The 23,999-nt window shown below is 40.6% G+C and overlaps 1 protein-coding gene across 1 annotated transcript in view; it reads right to left on the reverse strand.

The window, feature by feature from the left end:
- Nucleotides 1–13,435: 13,435 nt before the first annotated feature.
- The window catches only part of LOC128695043 (modular serine protease), a 59,388-nt gene continuing 48,824 nt past the window's right edge, over nt 13,436–23,999 (reverse strand). The window contains exons 10-13 of the mRNA XM_070091360.1: nt 23,165–23,249; nt 19,743–19,898; nt 18,679–18,817; nt 13,436–13,845 (exon numbers count right to left, since the gene is read on the reverse strand). Of these exons, the coding sequence (XP_069947461.1) occupies nt 13,637–13,845; nt 18,679–18,817; nt 19,743–19,898; nt 23,165–23,249 (589 nt within the window). The 3' untranslated portion in view covers nt 13,436–13,636. The remainder of the gene's footprint in view (nt 13,846–18,678; nt 18,818–19,742; nt 19,899–23,164; nt 23,250–23,999) is intronic.

Genomic DNA, 23,999 nt, shown 5'->3' on the forward strand with positions numbered 1-23,999 from the left:
CATCCTGTCACTTCAACTTCATATTGTTTCAGACAACGGAACAATGCTCTTCTCCAGACTGAGGGACTGACCACCTCAAAACTTTAAGGGTGATGGACTGATTACATCGTCTTCAAGTATCTTCTGCTTCTATCAACTTTTCTGTACTCGACTGAAGAAGCCTACTGTGTAGGCGAAACGTTTCGAAATAAAGATACCTAACTGTTGCATATGTGTCTTACCTAACAATCTGTCGGTATTTTATACCATTTTAATGTTCATTCTGTCAGACACTGCAACACAAGGGTATCTTGGTACAGACCATCAACTTCGACAACCTCTACTAGTGAGAACGGCTGAGTTTGAGAGGGACCTGCCCTCCCAAAGCAACCTACGTCTCACCTCCTGGCACTATATAAAGCTCCATCCTGTCACTTCAACTTCATATTGTTTCAGACAACGGAACAATGCTCTTCTCCAGACTGAGGGACTGACAACCTCAAAACTTTAAGGGTGATGGACTGATTACATCGTCTTCAAGTATCTACTGCTTCTATCAACTTTTCTGTACTCGACTGAAGAAGCCTACTGTGTAGGCGAAACGTTTCAAAATAAAGATACCTAACTGTTGCATATGTGTCTTACCTAACAACACTGTATATAGACCTTCCCCTCTTCAGCACTGTATATAGACCTGCCTCTCTTCAACACTGTATATAGACCTTCCCCTCTTCAACACTGTATATAGACCTGCCTCTCTTCAACACTGTATATAGACCTGCCTCTCTTCAACACTGTATGTAGACCTTCCCCTCTTCAACACTGTATATAGACCTTCCCCTCTTCAACACTGTATATAGACCGGCCTTTCTTCAACACTGTATATAGACCTTCCCCTCTTCAACACTGTATATAGACCTGCCCCTCTTCAACACTGTATATAGACCTGCCCCTCTGCAACACTGTATATAGACCTTCCCCTCTTCAACACTGTATATAGACCTGCCTCTCTTCAACACTGTATATAGACCTTTCCCTCTTCAACACTGTATATAGACCTGCCCCTCTGCAACACTGTATATAGACCTGTCCCTCTTCAACACTGTATATAGACCTGCCTCTCTTCAACACTGTATATAGACCTTCCCCTCTTCAACACTGTATATAGACCTGCCCCTCTTCAACACTGCATATAGACCTGCCCCTCTGCAACACTGTATATAGACCTTCCCCTCTTCAACACTGTATATAGACCTGCCTCTCTTCAACACTGTATATAGACCTTCCCCTCTTCAACACTGTATATAGACCTGCCCCTCTTCAACACTATATATAGACCTGCCCCTCTGCAACACTGTATATAGACCTTCCCCTCTTCAACACTGTATATAGACCTGCCTCTCTTCAACACTGTATATAGACCTTTCCCTCTTCAACACTGTATATAGACCTGCCCCTCTGCAACACTGTATATAGACCTGCCCCTCTTCAACACTGTATATAGACCTGCCTCTCTTCAACACTGTATATAGACCTTCCCCTCTTCAACACTGTATATAGACCTGCCCCTCTTCAACACTGCATATAGACCTGCCCCTCTGCAACACTGTATATAGACCTTCCCCTCTTCAACACTGTATATAGACCTGCCTCTCTTCAACACTATATATAGACCTTCCCCTCTTCAACACTGTATATAGACCTGCCCCTCTTCAACACTGCATATAGACCTGCCCCTCTGCAACACTGTATATAGACCTTCCCCTCTTCAACACTGTATATAGACCTGCCTCTCTTCAACACTGTATATAGACCTTCCCCTCTTCAACACTGTATATAGACCTGCCCCTCTTCAACACTGTATATAGACCTTCCCCTCTTCAACACTGTATATAGACCTGCCTCTCTTCAACACTGTATATAGACCTTCCCCTCTTCAACACTGTATATAGACCTGCCCCTCTTCAACACTGTATATAGACCTTCCCCTCTTCAACACTGTATATAGACCTGCCTTTACGTGGTTATTTCACTTGGTTAAGTTTTCTTATCCAACATTGGAAGCTTCACGAGCAGCCGCCTCCACCTTGTGAGGTCTGGGTATTTTGACTGTACACTTGGTAGACAATCACTCCTACAAGATAACTGAGAATTGCTCACAATGTATATAATGTATGCCTGAACAATATACCTTCTCTTCCTGGATCATATGTTATTGAATTCAGTTCCACAGGAGCTATATGACCCCCTGAAGGTTTAGTGTTTCCCCATGAATGCAATAATAATAATTGACTTGTATCAACTATGGTGAAAGACTGGTATGTAATGCTGGCAAGTTGTAGTAACACTTAGGTCATTTTATTTTGGGGTCAGCAAGGTCACAAGAGGGAAAACTTTGCATAATGAAGTCTTAAAGTGTTTTCTCAATTGTCTTTACCCGCAATATCGACCATATAAGCGCCGATCTTCATGCCTGTGCTTCAGATTCTTCAAGACTATGGTGCTCATCACAAACACCGAGGCTGAGGGACTGATTACCTCGTCTTTTGTATATATTCCTACAGTCTTCCCTCTATATCTTTGAATTTGTATTGATAACGCCACTGGATGGCTAAACATCTACAAATAAAGGTACCCAGATATTGTTACACATGTGTTTAATTCTTCATCTTGTCAGTATTGTATACCGTTCATGTTCATCTTTTAGTCTACTTCTGTCTTCACTGCGTCCTCGTGTTGTTCTCGTGACTGTCTTTCTCTAGAAAACCATCGGTTCGAGGCCCGAGGACTCCATACAAATTTTCAAGAAAGTAGAATACGATCTGTAAAAAAAAAAAAAAACTGCCACATATATCAGTTGTCAGAAAGTGTGGGTGAATAAATCAACTCAACTTTCCATGACTCCTCCCTCCTTCCATTAGCAAAGATGGAAGATCGTAAATCGTACATCGAAGATTTGACATAAAAGAAATATCAACTTATGAATTCGGATTTAGTCCTGTTATGATACTACAAACATCCCATTGTTCCTTTGCAGGTTTTGTGAGTTTGATGAAGTTCACTGCTTTCTGAGGAGTAAGTCATGTGTAAATATACGTTGACGGATATATATCTAAGAAACAGATAAATAATTTCTAACAATTTGGATTTATCCTTGATGCTATTTGAATATTCTACTATCAACCCCTCTCTTATAAGACGTTGTTGCTGCATATTCATCTGAAAAGCTAAATCCGTTGGGGTCATGCAGCGATTTAGGAATGGAAGGCAATCAGGTTAGATGCAAGGAAAGGGAGGGTAGTTCCAATGCTTTATACCAAGAGTTATTTCTCATCATCCAGGCACCGCCTTTGAAGAAGGGTGCTGGAGAACAAGCCAAATATTTTGCACAAGAAGCGGGTGGTACTGGATGTCATGAAGTATAGTAGTGTATCCAGTTAAATAGCGAGAATAAAATCTGTTTCCACTTTCACATTCCTTCAGGCATGATGGAGCACATATATAAATACATCGCAGATAGAAGAATAACATAATGATGACGTGTGTGTCGAGTTAAAATTGCAAGTCCGACCGAAACGTCGTTATAAGTTTCATTCTTCTGTGGGTTATTTGTGCATTGTTCCAGTCACAATATTTTCCTTTTTATTTTTTATGGAGCACATACTTAGTGTTGAAATCTGTCGTCAGCCTGAAGGACATAATTTCATTAGGCTAATGAGGATAACGTCAAGTCTTGCAGTAAGTGTTCAGCTGCGGTACCTTGAATGCTTACTGAAGGGAGAAAGATGAAGGGATATAGAGTGGGGAGTGAAGGAAGAGAGAGAGGGATATAGAGTGGGCGATGAAGGGAGGAAGAGTGAGGGATATAGAGTGGGTAGTGAAGTAAGGAAGAACTAAGGAGGGCTATAGTGGGCACTGGAGTAAGGGAGAAAGCGAGGCATATTAAGAGAAGTAATGAGAGCAGTCAGCCTCACACAGTGAGGTGTGTCACACATATGATGACTCCTACTGCTGCCACTCCACAAACTCTGATGATACTTTTCGCACTCCCCTCAGCCCTTTCTAGTTCAGTCTCTTGCTGCCCTTTACCCTTTCACCATCCACTGCCCCGCTGTTATCCGTAACCTATTACTCATCCATCTTCCTTTTGCCACCTGATGCCCTCGCTTCCTTCCTGCCCTGCAGCGCTGTATAGTCCTTGTGGCTTAGCGCTTCTTTTTGATTATAATAATAATAATAATCCTACTGCTGCCTCAGTCATACTGGTATATTATTCCATATCCCAACTCATACATCCTAACCTACAAATAAAATAAGGGTAATGAAAAATAAAATAAGAAAATATATTTAATACTTTCAAAATATCACAGAATAAACAAGGACAAGATGAAACAAATTAACTAAGGAAAACAATAACAAGATGAACATACAGCACATAATGTATAATATAAGCACTTACACCACTGTTATATCACATCCTGTGTCTAACAACCAAATACACCACTGTAACATTACAACCCGTGTATATAACAAGCACATACACTACTGTATTATCACAACCCGTGTATAACAAGCAAATATAGTAGAACCTCTGTATTTGGAATTAATTGGTTCCTGAGAGTGTTCTGAATATTGATTTTTTTGAATACTGGATTAATTTTTTCCATAAGAAATAATGTAAATTGGATTAATTAGTTCCAGACCCCGAAAGTTACTCTTGACAAACCATTTTTAAGTCATAATATTAATTAAACTTGTAAAATAATATAAACAAGACATCATACATCAACAATTTAAACTTCTGTTGTCACATTAGCACTTTTTATTGGTCATTAATATTTTACAATAGGAAATACAGTAGATGTTGACCTGTCATATTCCTTGTCTGGGTCAACAAGATGTTTTCCATTTCCCTCCTTTATTTTTAGTTCAATGTTGGTTCTTACAATTTTCCCTTTTCCTTCTTTTTTTTCATTGTTCCTTTTTTCCTTCATTTTTCTTATTCTGGGTTATGATCACTTATTTTCAATAATAAAATCAAAATAAGAGTTACATAAAAACTAACAATCACAAGAGACCAGACAACAGCGTCGTGCACAATATAATGACACTTGCGAATATCCGTACTTTTTCTCTCGAAGTTTTTTCCGAATATTGGATTTTACGAATACTGGATTTTACGAGTAAAGGTGCATCTGAAGACAGAGGTTCTACTGTACACCACTGTAGTATCACGTGTGTAACAAGCAAATACACCACTGTAATATCACGTATGTAACAAGCAAATACACCACTGTAATATTACAACACGTGTGTAACAAGTAAATACACCACTGTAATATTACAACACGTGTGTAACAATACACCACTGTAATATTACAATATGTGTGTAACAAGTAAATACACCACTGTAATATTACAACACGTGTGTAACAATACACCACTGTAATATTACAATATGTGTGTAACAAGTAAATACACCACTGTAATATTACAACACGTGTGTAACAAGTAAATACACCACTGTAATATTACAACACGTGTGTAACAAGTAAATACACCACTGTAATATTACAACACGTGTGTAACAAGTAAATACACCACTGTAATATTACAACACGTGTGTAACAAGTAAATACACCACTGTAATATTACAACACGTGTGTAACAAGTAAATACACCACTGTAATATTACAACACGTGTGTAACAAGTAAATACACCACTGTAATATTACAACACGTGTGTAACAAGTAAATACACCACTGTAATATTACAACACGTGTGTAACAAGTAAATACACCACTGTAATATTACAATATGTGTGTAACAAGTAAATACACCACTGTAATATTACAACACGTGTGTAACAATACACCACTGTAATATTACAATATGTGTGTAACAAGTAAATACACCACTGTAATATTACAACACGTGTGTAACAAGTAAATACACCACTGTAATATTACAACACGTGTGTAACAATACACCACTGTAATATTACAATATGTGTGTAACAAGTAAATACACCACTGTAATATTACAACACGTGTGTAACAAGTAAATACACCACTGTAATATCACAATATGTGTGTAACAAGTAAGTACACCACTGTAATATTACAACACGTGTGTAACAAGTAAATACACCACTGTAATATTACAACACGTGTGTAACAAGTAAATACACCACTGTAATATTACAACACGTGTGTAACAATACACCACTGTAATATCACAACACGTATGTAACAAGTAAGTACACCACTGTAATATCACTGCTGTACCACACAACATTCACTGTAATATCACTGCTGTACCACACAACATTCACTGTAATATCACTGCTGTACCACACAACATTCACTGTAATATCACTGCTGTACCACACAACATTCACTGTAATATCACTGCTGTACCACACAACATTCACTGTAATATCACTGCTGTACCACACAACATTCACTGTAATATCACTGCTGTACCACACAACATTCACTGTAATATCACTGCTGTACCACACAACATTCATATAAATTTTATACTTCATAATTTTTGTTTAAATCTGTGCAAACATGTGCAACACCTTGTTAGTTTTTATCAAGAGACTCTCGTTAATAAAGATACGCAGGTGTTGTGCATTTGCTTTATCAACTTGGACATCCTCCTCTTTTCTGCAACACTGCAAGCTCCTGATGTATTGATTGCAACACAAAAGGCCTAGAGCTATCATTCACTTCCCCACGTGCTTGTTTTCCATATTGTATCGCTTGTTCGCAATTTTTGCATATATATATATATATATATATATATATATATATATATATATATATATATATATATATATATATATATATATATATATATATATATATATATATATATATATATATATATATATATATATATATATATATATATCGTGCCGAATAGGTAAAATTTGTCAGTTGGTCAATTAGCAAGAAACTCATTTAAAATTAAGTCCTTTCTCAAATTTTCTCTTATACGTTTCAATATATATTTTCTTCATTATGTTAATATAAAAATTAATAATTTTATACCAAAAGAACTTTCAAAAACTTACATAAACCCATTATAACAACCGCAATGTAATTTAACCTAACCCAACTAAATATATTTTAAATAAGTTTACAATAATTTAAAAATAAACAAACACAATTAAATATATATTTTTCGTTAGTTTCAGAATGATTTTTGCGAAATTATTGCATGCACAAATTTTCGCATGCCTTATTCGGCAAGAAGAGCATTGCTATTTAAGCCAAAATCAAGTTTTACCTGTTCGGCACATGTGTGTGTGTGTAACATCCATTATTTAGCACAAACTCATACCATAAGTCTTGTAGTCATTTTGCCAGCTGGAAGTGCATACTATCAGAGCCCTCTAGAGGTGGCATGCAACACTAGGCCGCTGGTGTCCATTAGGAGTATTGTGGTGCTGTGACTTCTCAGAATAAATGATGGGTCGCTGACTTGATTACCTTGTCTGTGATTATTGCTCTAGCTATTACTCACATTCTCTCTAGCTGGCAGCTAAATCATAACTCATTAAATCGACTGGTTGACTGGTGTGGGTGTGTTCTGTTTATAACTCTGGCGTGATAAAGTTCTGTATATTTATAAATATTGTATAGTTATCTGAAGTTATTTCTGAGTCTAACTTCTATCCTTGGAGTGATTCTTGTGACACTGTAACTGGCCGTTGCTTGCTATGCAACTCAGTATTAGTTTTCTATTTTGTTTATGACTCTTCAAACCTCAGTACAAAGCAAAACATTGTCTCCGATAAAGCTAGCTCTGCGACCTGTGTAAGAGTATTGACCATCCAACAGTGTGATGGTCTGCGACTAAACCACAGAGTTGATGAGCTCACCAAAGCACGTGCTTTCAGAGAAGGTATAAGTTATGACTTCAGAATGCTGCTTGCAAGATGACAATTATATAGGCTAGCCCTGATAACATTAAACATCACAATATAATGGCTGGAACAACTCACAGCCAATCCAGAAACTGGAAACGACAAACAAACAGTTCTGTTTGTTATTGGTCATTATCCTTACTTGATGAGGATCCAGGACCAACCTAAACGTCGTTGTTTTCAGTTCCAATTTGTGCTGTAATTTTAAATAGTTCTAATGACTGGACAAACAATTAAGTTGTGACAATCAGCGACCGGTACTGCGTCTTATCCCAAACCCGTTCTGTTGACTTAAAGTGCTTAAAAGTCTTACAGCAGATTTTCGCTTGCAAGTCAATAGCTGTTTTTTCCCTGACTATGTTTAATATGACGAGTTCCAGAGGGATGAGACCTTAGCACCATATTGTTCCCAACTGCTGTCAGTGCGCTCTTCTCATTTTTCTCATGGACTTCGAGCTTTCCTCTATGATAATTTTGTCTTGGCTTACACTGGACAGTCATCTGGGTATCTCGTTGTAGCTCTATTAACACTGCTTCTCATTTCGACAGGAAAAATGGCTTCAGGTTGTCTGTATTCAAGAGGTGTTCCGCAGTTTTTACATAGCGATCTGTACCTAGAGAGGGGTTTTGGGGGTCAACGCCCCCATGGCCCAGTCTGTGACCAGGCCTTGCAGTGAATCAAGGCCTGATCAACCAGGCTGTTACTGCTGGCCGCATGCAAACCAACCTACAAACCAGCTCGGCTGATCAGGTACTGACTTTAGGTGCCTGTCCAGCACCATATTTCCTTCAATCCTTGTATTACGGCTTCTCTGAATTTATTTAAAAGACCTAGGCTTCCTCGTCGATTACCAAGTGTCCTGAAAACATCACATGCCCTTTACTTCAGTCAAGCCCAACTTAGGCTTCTGGCCGTCCTCGCCTCACTGCTGTTGGTTGTGGAAGGCAGTGAGTTCTCTCACGACACATTGGTCACAGTGAACTCACCCGTGGTCATGTCATGGAGGGACGCCCTATCTCACTCTACCAGGATTACCAGGTCGTGCTGACAAATATCTTTTAATAGAAAATCCCATTTATGGAGGAGCTCACTGACTTTATTTATACTCAGAATCTCTTCCAGTGCTCCGCTATGTTTACTCCGCCCTCCTCTCTGGAAGTAACAGTCTTGTTGCAAATTGTATCCGTGGCTCTCTAAGCGGTTGATATGTTGCACTAACTTGCAATATCTCATTCTTTTGCTAGTTCTCCTGCATTTGATACTTTTGCACCTTCTGCTTTTGTCATGCCTCTCTACCACGCAGAACTGTATGACCATAATGGGCTGTTTATTTATTAATGGTTCCAGGAATCGTAACCTACTTGACCCAATCCAGGCCCTAGTGTTTTTAGTGAATATTATATTACTGTATCATTATTACTGTTATGAGGGCTGGGATCTGAGAAGGACGTGCTTAACATGGGTCAGTGGAATTGCTGCATTGCTCCTACGTTCTCATATTCTTATTAATAATAATATCCCAGTCAGCAGAAAAACTTGCACCAAGCATCACCTATTCTACACTATCTTAAAAAGAGACTACTAAATAACAGAAAAATATCGATATAAATTATTAATGAGCATAACAAAAGCAAAGCTAGTCTCCAGCCGTGGTCACCAGTGATTTTGGTCTTACGAACAGACGGGATCTCCAGCAGTGGTCACCAGTGATTTTGGTCTTACGAACAGACGGGATCTCCAGCAGTGGTCACCAGTGATTTTGGTCTTACGAACAGACGGGATCTCCAGCAGTGGTCACCAGTGATTTTGGTCTTACGAACAGACGGGATCTCCAGCAGTGGTCACCAGTGATTTTGGTCTTACGAACAGACGGGATCTCCAGCCGTGGTCACCAGTGATTTTGGTCTTACGAACAGGCGGGATCTCCAGCCGTGGTCACCAGTGATTTTGGTCTTACCAACATGCGGGATCTCCAGCCGTGGTCACCAGTGATTTTGGTCTTACGAACAGACGGGATCTCCAGCCGTGGTCACCAGTGATTTCGGTCTTACGAACAGGCGGGATCTCCAGCCGTGGTCACCAGTGATTTTGGTCTTACGAACAGGCGAATCTCCAGCCGTGGTCACCAGTGATTTTGGTCTTACGAACAGGCGGGATCTCCAGCCGTGGTCACCAGTGATTTTGGTCTTACGAACAGACGGGATCTCCAGTCGTGGTCACAAGTGATTTTGGTCTTACGAACAGGCGGGATCTCCAGCCGTGGTCACCAGTGATTTTGGACTTACGAACAGACGGGATCTCCAGCCGTGGTCACCAGTGATTTTGGTCTTACGAACAGGCGGGATCTCCAGCCGTGGTCACCAGTGATTTTGGTCTTACGAACAGACGGGATCTCCAGCCGTGGTCACCAGTGATTTTGGTCTTACGAACAGGCGGGATCTCCAGCCGTGGTCACCAGTGATTTTGGTCTTACGAACAGACGGGATCTCCAGCCGTGGTCACCAGTGATTTTGGTCTTACGAACAGGCGGGATCTCCAGCCGTGGTCACCAGTGATTTTGGTCTTACGAACAGACGGGATCTCCAGCCGTGGTCACCAGTGATTTTGGTCTTACGAACAGGCGGGATCTCCAGCCGTGGTCACCAGTGATTTTGGTCTTACGAACAGGCGGGATCTCCAGCCGTGGTCACCAGTGATTTTGGTCTTACGAACAGGCGGGATCTCCAGCCGTGGTCACCAGTGATTTTGGTCTTACGAACAGGCGGGATCTCCAGCCGTGGTCACCAGTGATTTTGGTCTTACGAACAGGCGGGATCTCCAGCCGTGGTCACCAGTGATTTTGGTCTTACGAACAGGCGGGATCTCCAGCCGTGGTCACCAGTGATTTTGGTCTTACGAACAGGCGGGATCTCCAGCCGTGGTCACCAGTGATTTTGGTCTTACGAACAGGTGGGATCTCCAGCCGTGGTCACCAGTGATTTTGGTCTTACGAACAGGCGGGATCTCCAGCCATGGTCACCAGTGATTTTGGTCTTACGAACAGACGGGATCTCCAGCCGTGGTCACCAGTGATTTTGGTCTTACAAACAGACGGGATCTCCAGCCGTGGTCACCAGTGATTTTGGTCTTACGAACAGGCGGGATCTCCAGCCGTGGTCACCAGTGATTTTGGTCTTACGAACAGACGGGATCTCCAGCCGTGGTCACCAGTGATTTTGGTCTTACGAACAGACGGGTTCTCCAGCCGTGGTCACCAGTGATTTTGGTCTTACGAACAGACGGGATCTCCAGCCGTGGTCACCAGTGATTTTGGTCTTACGAACAGGCGGGATCTCCAGCCGTGGTCACCAGTGATTTTGGTCTTACGAACAGTCGGGATCTCCAGCCGTGGTCACCAGTGATTTCGGTCTTACGAACAGACGGGATCTCCAGCCGTGGTCACCAGTGATTTTGGTCTTACGAACAGGCGGGATCTCCAGCCGTGGTCACCAGTGATTTTGGTCTTACGAACAGGCGGGATCTCCAGCCGTGGTCACCAGTGATTTTGGTCTTACGAACAGGCGGGATCTCCAGCCGTGGTCACCAGTGATTTTGGTCTTACGAACAGAGGGGATCTCCAGCCGTGGTCACCAGTGATTTTGGTCTTACGAACAGAGGGGATCTCCAGCCGTGGTCACCAGTGATTTTGGTCTTACGAACAGACGGGATCTCCAGCCGTAGTCACCAGTGATTTTTGTCTTACGAACAGGCGGGATCTCCAGCCGTTCTCACCAGTGATTTTGGTATTAAGGAACAGACGGGATCTCCAGCCGTGGTCACCAGTGATTTTGGTCTTACGAACAGGCGGGATCTCCAGCCGTGGTCACCAGTGATTTTGGTCTTACGAACAGGCGGGATCTCCAGCCGTGGTCACCAGTGATTTTGGTCTTACGAACAGGCGGGATCTCCAGCCGTGGTCACCAGTGATTTTGGTCTTACGAACAGACGGGATCTCCAGCCGTGGTCACCAGTGATTTTGGTCTTACGAACAGGCGGGATCTCCAGCCGTGGTCACCAGTGATTTTGGTCTTACGAACAGGCGGGATCTCCAGCCGTGGTCACCAGTGATTTTGGTCTTACGAACAGGCGGGATCTCCAGCCGTGGTCACCAGTGATTTTGGTCTTACGAACAGGCGGGATCTCCAGCCGTGGTCACCAGTGATTTTGGTCTTACAAACAGGCGGGATCTCCAGCCGTGGTCACCAGTGATTTTGGTCTTATGAACAGGCGGGATCTCCAGCCGTGGTCACCAGTGATTTTGGTCTTACGAACAGGCGGGATCTCCAGCCGTGGTCACCAGTGATTTTGGTCTTACGAACAGGCGGGATCTCCAGCCGTGGTCACCAGTGATTTTGGTCTTACGAACAGAGGGGATCTCCAGCCGTGGTCACCAGTGATTTTGGTCTTACGAACAGAGGGGATCTCCAGCCGTGGTCACCAGTGATTTTGGTCTTACGAACAGACTTGATCTCCAGCCGTAGTCACCAGTGATTTTGGTCTTACGAACAGGCGGGATCTCCAGCCGTTCTCACCAGTGATTTTGGTCTTACGAACAGGCGGGATCTCCAGCCGTTCTCACCAGTGATTTTGTTATTAAGGAACAGACGGGATCTCCAGCCGTGGTCACCAGTGATTTTGGTCTTACGAACAGGCGGGATCTCCAGCCGTGGTCACCAGTGATTTTGGTCTTACGAACAGGCGGGATCTCCAGCCGTTCTCACCAGTGATTTTGGTATTAAGGAACAGACGGGATCTCCAGCCGTGGTCACCAGTGATTTTGGTCTTACGAACAGGCGGGATCTCCAGCCGTGGTCACCAGTGATTTTGGTCTTACGAACAGGCGGGATCTCCAGCCGTTCTCACCAGTGATTTTGGTCTTACGAACAGGCGGGATCTCCAGCCGTTCTCACCAGTGATTTTGGTATTAAGGAACAGACGGGATCTCCAGCCGTGGTCACCAGTGATTTTGGTCTTACGAACATGCTGGATCTCCTGCCGTGGTCACCAGTGATTTTGGTCTTACGAACAGGCGGGATCTCCAGCCGTGGTCACCAGTGGTTTTGGTCTTACGAACAGGCGGGATCTTCAGCTGTGGTCACCAGTGATTTTGGTCTTACGAACAGGCGGGATCTCCAGCCGTGGTCACCAGTGATTTTGGTCTTACGAACAGGCGGGATCTTCAGCTGTGGTCACCAGTGATTTTGGTCTTACGAACAGGCGGGATCTCCAGCTGTGGTCACCAGTGATTTTGGTCTTACGAACAGGCGGGATCTTCAGCTGTGGTCACCAGTGATTTTGATCTTACGAACAGGTGGGATCTCCAGCTGTGGTCACCAGTGATTTTGGTCTTACGAACAGGCGGGATCTTCAGCTGTGGTCACCAGTGATTTTGGTCTTACGAACAGGCGGGATCTCCAGCTGTGGTCACCAGTGATTTTGGTCTTACGAACAGGCGGGATCTCCAGCTGTGGTCACCAGTGATTTTGATCTTACGAACAGGCGGGATCTCCAGCCGTGGTCACCAGTGATTTTGGTCTTACGAACAGGCGGGATCTCCAGCTGTGGTCACCAGTGATTTTGATCTTACGAACAGGCGGGATCTCCAGCCGTGGTCACCAGTGATTTTGATCTTACGAACAGATGGGATCCCAAGCCGTTATCACCAGTGATTTTGTCCTTATAAACATATTCCATCGTTTACACAAGTGGATATCCAGTTCCAGAAATCTATAATATGATTGAAGATCGTGAAGCTGGCAGGACACGACGCCTCTGAGTATGACGAGGAGACAATGCCAGCTATCATCCACTTCTCCTCCACGTCATTCCCAAAATTCACCAGGTAAGGTCCTCCCGAGGACCCCTCTTTAAGGAACTGATTGGAATCTGTTGAAAGACGTATTTAATTTAGAACCTACATTATGGGGGATATTCAACAGGGTAAGTTACTGTTGTTGAGGAAGAGATGCAACAGAAGTTAGTGTAGTTGTGGATGTATATCAGGAATTACTGTAGATGTGTATGATGTACAACAGCAATTATTGTAGTCGTACAAGCACTGCACATGTTGAGTTTATTATGCACAAAACAAATCCACTTAGCGGTGTAAGCCAAACTACTACAGTCCGTATTTATGAAGGTTCATACGTGATATACTAACTGCACGAGATTCATTAAGGCTACATACCATCAGTGCGTGTATTGTTCCTTCATAATGTGAGTAGTCACGAAAGCGCTTGGAATTTCATTATTCTTTCAAAGTGGTTGTTTTGCGCATATATATATATATATATATATATATATATATATATATATATATATATATATATATATATATATATATATATATATATATATCTTGTATCTCTTAAATCTTCTGTACCATATTATGTAATAAAATATTCCTATTAGTAAAAAAAAATAAATATGAAAAGATGGGGTGGTAGGGGAAGTGGAATATTCAAACGGCTTCAGGAAGAAATCCAAATATTTTTCCTTGAAGCCTTTTTATCCACTTCTCCTTGGCTATTTGTCCCACAATTTACACCAGAGGTGGACCCCCCCCCCCGAATATATATATATATATATATATATATATATATATATATATATATATATATATATATATATATATATATGTATATATATATAATATAATATATAATGTGCCGAATAAGTGAAACTGGTCAATTAGCAAGAACACATTTAAAATTAAGTCCTTTCTAAAATTTTCTCTTTTACTTTTAAAGATATAGTTTTTCATTTAGGTTAATGTAAAAATTAATAATTTTGTTTCAAAAGCACCTTAGAAAACTTACCTAACCTTATAACAAGGGCAATTTAATTTAGCCTAATCCAACTAAATATTTTTTAGATAAGTTTACAATAATTTAATAATAAACAAACACAATGAAACATATATTTTTCGTTAAGGTTCAGAACGATTTTTTGCGAAATTATTGCATACACAAATTTTCGCTTGCCTTATTCGGCAAGAAGAGCGTTACTATTTAAGCCAAAATCGCAAGTTTTACCTATTCGGCACGACATATATATATATATATATATATATATATATATATATATATATATATATATATATATATATATATATATATATATATATATATATATATATATACATATATATATATATAAAGGTGGTTTTGTGGGCTAGGGGCTTGGACTTCGAGCAAGCGTGCATGAGCGTGTTAGATAGGAGTGAATGGAGACGAATGGTACTTGGAACCTGACGATCTGTTGGAGTGTGAGCAGGGTAATATTTAGTGAAGGGATTCAGGGAAACCGGATATTTTCATATAGTCGGACTTGAGTCCTGGAAATGGGAAGTACAATGCCTGCACTTTAAAGGAGGGGTTTGGGATATTAGCAGTTTGGAGGGATATGTTGTGTATCTTTATACGTATATGCTTCTAAACTGTTGTGTTCTGAGCACCTCTGCAAAAACAGTGATAATGTGTGAGTGTGGTGAAAGTGTTGAATGATGATGAAAGTATTTTCTTTTTGGGGATTTTCTTTCTTTTTTGGGTCACCCTGCCTCGGTGGGAGACGGCCGACTTGTTGAAAATATATATATATATATATAATATATATATATATATATATATATATATATATATATATATATATATATATATATATATATATATATATATATATATATATATATATATATATATATATATATATATATATATATATATATATACATATATATATATACATATATATATATATATATATATATATATATATATATATATATATTATATATATATATATATATATATATATATATATATATCTTCTTTCAACGTACCAGCCGTATCCCACTGAGGTGGGGTGGCCCAAAAGAAAAAACTGAAGTTTCTCCTTTTAAATTTAGTAATATATACAGGAGAAGGGGTTACTAGCCCCTTGCTCCCGGCATTTTAGTCGCCTCTTACGACACACATGGCTTACAGAGGAAGAATTCTGTTCCACTTCCCCATGGAGATAAGAGGAAATAAACAAGAACAAGAATTAGAAAGAAAATAGAAGAAAACCCAGAGGGGTGTGTATATATATGCTTGTACATGTATGTGTAGTGTGACCTAAGTGTAAGTAGAAGTAGCAAGACTTACCTGTAATCTTGCATATTTGTGAGACAGACAAAAGACACCAGCAATCCTACCATCATGTAAAACAATTACAGGCTTTCGTTTTACACTCACTTGGCAGGACGGTAGTACCTCCCTGGGCGGTTGCTGTCTACCATATATATATATATGTGTGTGTGTGTGTGTGTGTGTGTGTGTGTGTGTGTGTGTGTGTGTGTGTGTGTGTGTGTATGTGTGTGCAGGACAAGCCACAGGCAGGGCCGGATTAAGAAGTCTCCGGGCCCTAGGCTATTCAGATTGGCGGGGCCCCTTTGAGTTACGGGTAAGCGAAGCGACCCCTTCCAGCTTGGGGGGGGGTCGGTGTGAGCCTGTTTAAGGTCTAATTAAATACATTCTGGCTATTTAGATTAAATTAATAGGGAAATTACATCAAGACAACCAAAACCATTTACCAACAGCCATTATAACTATCTTGTTAAATCATGCATTTTAAAGAGAATAAACTCAAGACAGCATAGTATTACTAGATTAGGCTATTAAAGTAGTGACATCATGTACCTATTATATTCAGCATAACCACTACAGCACTATTATTCCCTTTATAAATCACTGACCATTATTGTTATCATTGCATCATGCATAAGACTATCAAATTATATAAACTACAGAAAATTGGAGAGGAATCTCCCATACTCACCCATTAGCGGGAAAACACAGCTGTTCTGATGTAAACAAAGGAGTGTTGAGTGTTGCCATCTATGGTTAGGTTTATTTATTTTTATTTTATTTTATTTCATTATTTATTTTTGTTTTGATTAATTTTTAAAAATCAATTTTACTCTCCAAACACTTGAACTTTTTAGGTAGGGACCCCTTTGCACTTGCACCATGTGCGCAGTCTTGGATGAGCCCCTGAACCCCTTGGACCGTGGAGCCCCAAAATGCGCAGGGCCCTAGGCAAATGCCTAGTTTGCCTATGCGGTAATCCGGCCCTGGCCACAGGGGGTGGAAATCTTTAGCTCAAGTACTTTCACATTTCTCAGTACATCATCAGGAGCTGTCCAACGTTGCGAGTGAGCAGCCAATGCAGGGAGAGGTCTCAGAGTAGCGTAGGTGTCACCGGCCACAGTTACGCTTAGACTGGGTTAGTGGTTGGTGCCAACCCCACCCTACCATCATCCCCCTACTCCCCGTATGGGGTAGGAGGGTTTCTGAGACGTCAAGTATGAAATTATAAGGTATAAAACGCAGCCTTAAGCTTTTTCTAATTGTTAATAACAGGTCATGTGGTTTGAGAAAATAAGTTTCTCGTTATTGTAGACATGGATTGCTATTATTCTGTGTGACCTTTTTCAAATAAAAGGAATACAATGTGCTCTTTGTCAGCTTAAATGTCCTGCTCTGAGGTACTTGAATGTTCTACCGATGTACTCATAAGTATATCTTCTTAATATTGCCTACTATTATATAGCAATTAAGCCACAAAACAAGTGATTTTGAATCATTTACCAAACTGTGGCAGGCCAGGATTCGACCCCGCAACACACTGCCCCGCCTGAAGAAACCACACAATGTACATGTCACCTTATCCACTCAGCCACCGATCATGATCGGTGGCTAAGTGGATAAGGTGACATGTACATTGTCCCGCCTCAAGAGGCTACACAATGCACATGTCACCTTATCCATGGAGGCAAACAAGGGAATGTACGAGAGTATAGTGATGAATGTACGAGAGTATAGTGATGAATGTACGAGAGTATAGTGATGAATGTACGAGAGTATAGTGATACCAACACTCTCATATGGGTGTGAAGCATGGGTTGTAAATGCTGCAGCGAGGAGGCGGCTGGAGACAGTGGAGATGTCCTGTCTAAAGGCAATGTGTAGTGTAAATATTATGCAGAGAATTCGGAGTGTGGAAATTAGGAAAAGGTGTGGAGTTAATAAAAGTATGAGAGGGTTGAAGAGGGGCTGCTGAGGTGTGTTGGTCATTTAGAAAGAATGGAACAAAGTAGAATGACTTGGAGAGCGTATAAATCTGTAGGGAAGGGCGGGGTAGGGGTCGTCCCCAAAAACGTTGGAGGGAGGAGGTAAAGGAGATTTTGCGGGCGAGGGGTTTAGACTTCCAGCAAGCGTGCGTGAGCGTGTTAGATAGGAGTGAATGGAGACGAATGGTGTTTGGGACCTGACGAGCTGTTGGAGTGTGAGCAGGGGTAATATTTTGTGAAGGGATTCAGGGAAACCGATTAGCCGAACTTGAGTCCTGGAAATGGGAAGTACAATGCCTGCACTTTAAATGAGGGGGTTGGGATAACGGAAGTTTGTAGGGACGTCTAAGCTATCGTATCTGAGTGCCTCTGCAAAAATAGTGATTATGTATGAGTGATGGTGAAAGCGTCGAAGGATGATGAAAGTTTTTTCTTTCTTTCTGGGTTTTTCTTTCTTTTTGGGTCACCCTGCCTCGGTGGGAAACGGCCAACGTGTTAAGAAACAAATACATATACATATACGAGGCCTTCCACTGGCTTACTGGATCCCTTCGTGAAATAATTAGAAGTCACACCAAGGTTTCTGATATATACGGCGTAATACTTACTTTGGCTAATGCCACAGAACTGGTCGTCGTCAATTTTGAGAGTCTTGCCACACTCTCTGTGTGGTGTGGGACGACACCTAGTGTCGCGCTGCTGGATAATCAGAATCCACTTGTAGTTCTCTGATGTGTGTAGAAAAGTCTGTATACACAAAAAAAATTAAAATTGTACTTAATACCATTTTAATATTGCTTAATGATATTTTAGCATTGGGGCGTTGACCCCCAAAACCCTCTCCAGGTAAACTTCAGGAAATACTGCCTAATGATATTTTGGTATTAAAGGTATTGTAACACAGGACACTCTCTTATAATGCTCCATTATATGTGATTATTTTTAAACATGATTTAAAAACAGCATCCAAAATATAATAGCTCATACTATGAAGGCCTTTCAATGTGCTATTTTTATTTTGGATGTACTTTTCAGTCGCATTTACAAAAAAAAAAAAATCTACAGTATAAGAGAAGCTTTATAAGGGAGGTTATTGTACAAATGTTATTTTGGTATATATTTGTGTTGAAAATTCATAACGAAGGTTTCGTGATAAACCCGTTGGGGGCCATATAACCCCCTGGGGAATGTGAGGTTATCAGTCTTGACCTGAGTAAGGTGAGGATAACTCCAGTGTTTGCGACTAAAAAAAACATGAGCATTAAGGCGCCCTTTCCATCCATCCAACATAGTCGTAAATAGGAATATAACAGTGGAATGATGTTGAGCTGAACCTGCGGTGTGAGCTTATCAGACCTGTGGTGTGAGCTTATCAGACCTGTGGTGTGAGCTTATCAGACCTGTGGTGTAGTGGATCACTGAGGAGGGGCTGGGCTTGTGGGATTCCCGGGATCTTCCTTGGATCATTGAAGTAGAGGGGGCTGGGCTTATGTAATTCCCGAGATACCTTTCTTGGATCACTGGGATACAGAGAGTTGGCCTTACGGGATACATACAAAGACACCTTCCTGAGAGTGACAGACATGTCCCTCCTACATTGGATTCTCATACTTCCTCTCCTCCATAATGGCAATGCAAAGAGAGAGAGAGAGAGAGAGAGAGAGATACTAACAGCAGCGTCCTTGTACTGAGGAAAGCTCCCAGTGAGGACACAGGCAGGATACACTCTGCGAGAATATATAATCTCCGTCTCCACCCTGATGAGCGCAACGTCGTGGGAAGGTCGGTTGCCGGCTATATAGCCAGGGTACAAGTGGACTTTTGTTACCTGGTAGGAAAAAATGTATATTAATCACCTGCCGTTAAGTAGTTATAGGTATTATTATTATTATTATTATTATTATTATTATTATTATTATTATTATTATCATTATTTATTATTATTGTTATTACTAATGCTATTATTATTATTATTATTATTATTATTATCATTATTTTTTATTATTATTATTGTTATTACTAATGCTATTATTATTATTACAACTATAATTATTAGTATTACTGTTATTATTACTACTAATTATTATAGTTATTGTTGTTACATTCAAGGGGGAGTGTTAAACACTTAGGGGTCGTACAGCGTCTAGAGGGGGGGGGGGGACTGTGAGGCATTTAGATTCGATCTACGGATGGGAACATACAGCTCCATTTCTTTAGACCAAGAGCACCTCACCGGAATTAAGGAGCCTCCCTTGAGGGGATAGCCATTGGTAGATAGCACAGGTGTATGTGATAACACGGGTGTATGGGACAGCACAGGCGAATGGGATAGCACAGGTGTATATGATAGTACAAGTGTATGTGATAGCACAGGTGTATGTGACAGCACAGGTTTATGGGATAGCACAGGTGTATATGATAGTACAGGTGTATGTGATAGCACAGGTGTATGTTATAGCACAGGTGTATGTGATAGTACAGGTGTATGTGATAGCACAGGTGTATGTGATAACACAGGTGTATGGGATAGCACAGATGTATGTGATAACAGGTGTATGTGATAACACAGGTGTATGGGATAGCACAGGCATATGTGATAGCACAGGTGTATATGATAGTACAAGTGTATGTGATAGCACAGGTGTATGTGATAGCACAGGTGTATGTGATAGCACAGGTGTATGATAGTACAAGTGTATGTGATAGCACAGGTGTATGTGATAGCACAGGTGTATGTGATAGCTCAGGTGTATGTGATAGCACAGGCGTATGGGATAGCACAGGTGTATGTGATAATACAGGCGTATGTGATAACACAGGTGTATGGGATAGCACAGGTGTATGTGATAGCACAAGTGTATGGGATAGCACTGGTGTATGTGATAACACAGGTGTATGGGATAGCACAGGTGCATGTGATAACACAGGTGTATGTGATAACACAGGTGTATGGGATAGCACAGGTGTATGTGATAACACAGGTGTATGTGATAACACAGGTGTATGGGATAGCACAGGTGTATGTGATAACACAGGTGTGTGGGATAGCACAGATGTATGTGATAGCACAGGTGTATGGAATAGCACAGGTGTATGTGATAGCATAGGTGTATGGGATAGCACAGGTGTATGTGATAGCACAGGTGTATGGGATAGCACAGGTATATATGATAGCACAGGTGTATGTGATAATACAGGTGTATGGGATAGCTCAGGTGTACGTGATAGCACAGGTGTATGGGATAGCACAGGTATATGGGATAGCACAGATGTATGTGATAGCACAGGTGTATGTGATAGCACAGATGTATGTGATAGTACAGGTGTATGTGATAGCACAGGTGTATGTGATAGCACAGGTGTATGTGATAGCACAGATGTATGTGATAACACAGGTGTATGTGATAGCACAGGTGTATGTGATAGCACAGATGTATGTGATAGCACAGGTGTATATGATAGCACAGGTGTATGGGATAGCACAGGTGTATGTGATAGCACACGTGTGTGTGATAGCACAGGTGTATGTGATAGCACAGGTGTATATGATAGCACAGGTGTATGTGATAGCACAGATGTATGTGATAGCACAGATGTATGTGATAGCACAGATGTATGTGATAGCACAGGTGTATATGATAGCACAGGTGTATATGATAGCATAGGTGTATATGATAGCACAGGTGTATATGATAGCACAGGTGTATATGATAGCACAGGTGTATATGATAGCACAGGTGTATGTGATAGTACAGGTGTATATGATAGCACAGGTGTATATGATAGCACAGGTGTATGTGATAGCACAGGTGTATATGATAGCACAGGTGTATATGATAGCACAGGTGTATGTGATAGCACAGGTGTATGTGATAGTACAGGTGTATATGATAGCACAGGTGTATATGATAGCACAGGTGTATGTGATAGCACAGGTGTACGTGATAACACAGGTGTATGTGATAACACAGGTGTACGTGATAGCACAGGTGTATATGATAGCACAGGTGTACGTGATAGCACAGGTGTATGTGATAGCACAGGTGTACGTGATAACACAGGTGTATGTGATAACACAGGTGTACGTGATAGCACAGGTGTATATGATAGCACAGGTGTATGTGATAGCACAGGTGTACGTGATAACACAGGTGTATGTGATAACACAGGTGTATGTGATAGCACAGGTGTATATGATAGCACAGGTGTATGTGATAGCACAGGTGTACGTGATAACACAGGTGTACGTGATAACACAGGTGTATGTGATAACACAGGTGTATGTGATAGCACAGGTGTATATGATAGCACAGGTGTATGTGATAGCACAGGTGTATATGATAGCACAGGTGTATATGATAACACAGGTGTACGTGATAGCACAGGTGTATATGATAGCACAGGTGTATATGATAGCACAGGTGTACGTGATAGCACAGGTGTATATGATAGCACAGGTGTACGTGATAGCACAGGTGTATATGATAGCACAGGTGTACGTGATAACACAGGTGTACGTGATAACACAGGTGTATATGATAACACAGGTGTACGTGATAGCACAGGTGTACGTGATAACACAGGTGTACGTGATAGCACAGGTGTACGTGATAACACAGGTGTACGTGATAGCACAGGTGTATATGATAGCACAGGTGTACGTGATAACACAGGTGTACGTGATAACACAGGTGTACGTGATAACACAGGTGTACGTGATAGCACAGGTGTACGTGATAGCAGTGTTCTTGAGGGAGAGGGCGGAAGAAACTTGTCCTGAAAGTTTCTATTGCGTAAATTCCGCGATAATCACAATATGAAGCTTAAAATAACACAAAACTTATCGTATGAGCAATAACATGATAAATTCCTGTGAGGTACAAAATTTAATCCTTAAACTCATTTCAAACACTAATTATCAAATAATCTGCTCTAAAAAAGAAATAGATTTTGACCTAAAAATAAATTATTTCACTCACAGAGTGAAATAATTTATCTCTGAGAGCATTAAGCTAAAAAAAATATTTGATAATGAGTTATTATCTCACAGAAACTCCAGTATTTTCTTCCATAAATGGAGAACAAAGTACTTACATAATCTTTTAAAATTGATCCATTTGTAAAGGGATGTTGTACTCTCAAGTTACGTACATCTATTGCATGTGTTGTCTCCTGTGTTCTGTCATCAAGGAAAAAAATTACATTAATATATTTTTTGGATTTTTAAATGTAATATTTTAAAAGTAATATACTGATTTTTGACTACATTGTTTATTAGGTAGGTAGGTATAATATAATGTTTGTCAGGAAACAGGACAAGTGTTTCCTGACGCGGATATTAGTCATGTGATGACCCGCAGCTGGAGTTTTTGGTCCTCTGACTGAGGACTTTCGCTGACTTACCTCTCCACCACTTTAAAAATCATGGTTTTTAATAATATGTTTTTTATCTTTCATGAATATATTATATTTCTTCTCTGCTGACCACTAATTGTGAACACATGCGGAGTAATACACCAAATGTTATGTTCAAATAATTTTTTAATCATACCAAAGCGTTGAGTGAATGATGATGAATATTTCCTCTTTTTTTGTCATCTTACCTTGGCTTTAGAAGGCCGGTGAGTTTTAAAAAAAATATATGAAAATGCTAGACATGAAGGTGTGGATAACACAATTACCTACCAAGAAAACTAACTAGAAAAAATAATTTAAAGCAACATTAAACTAAGTTTATAAAACAGACTTAAAAATGGAACAGATTTTAAAATCATAAAGTGGAAGCATAATCTAAGGCTTTAAACCAAACAACTACCAATATACATCACGAGGAGTAAGTCTTTTACTGTATATATACTCAGAAATAACTGTAATCCCTATCAGTAATTAAAGTATTCTTGACTGGTTGCAAGCAGGGGAGATGCACCCT

The sequence above is a fragment of the Cherax quadricarinatus genome, chromosome 35, assembly GCF_038502225.1.
Source record: "Cherax quadricarinatus isolate ZL_2023a chromosome 35, ASM3850222v1, whole genome shotgun sequence".
Taxonomy (NCBI): Eukaryota; Metazoa; Arthropoda; class Malacostraca; order Decapoda; family Parastacidae; genus Cherax; species Cherax quadricarinatus.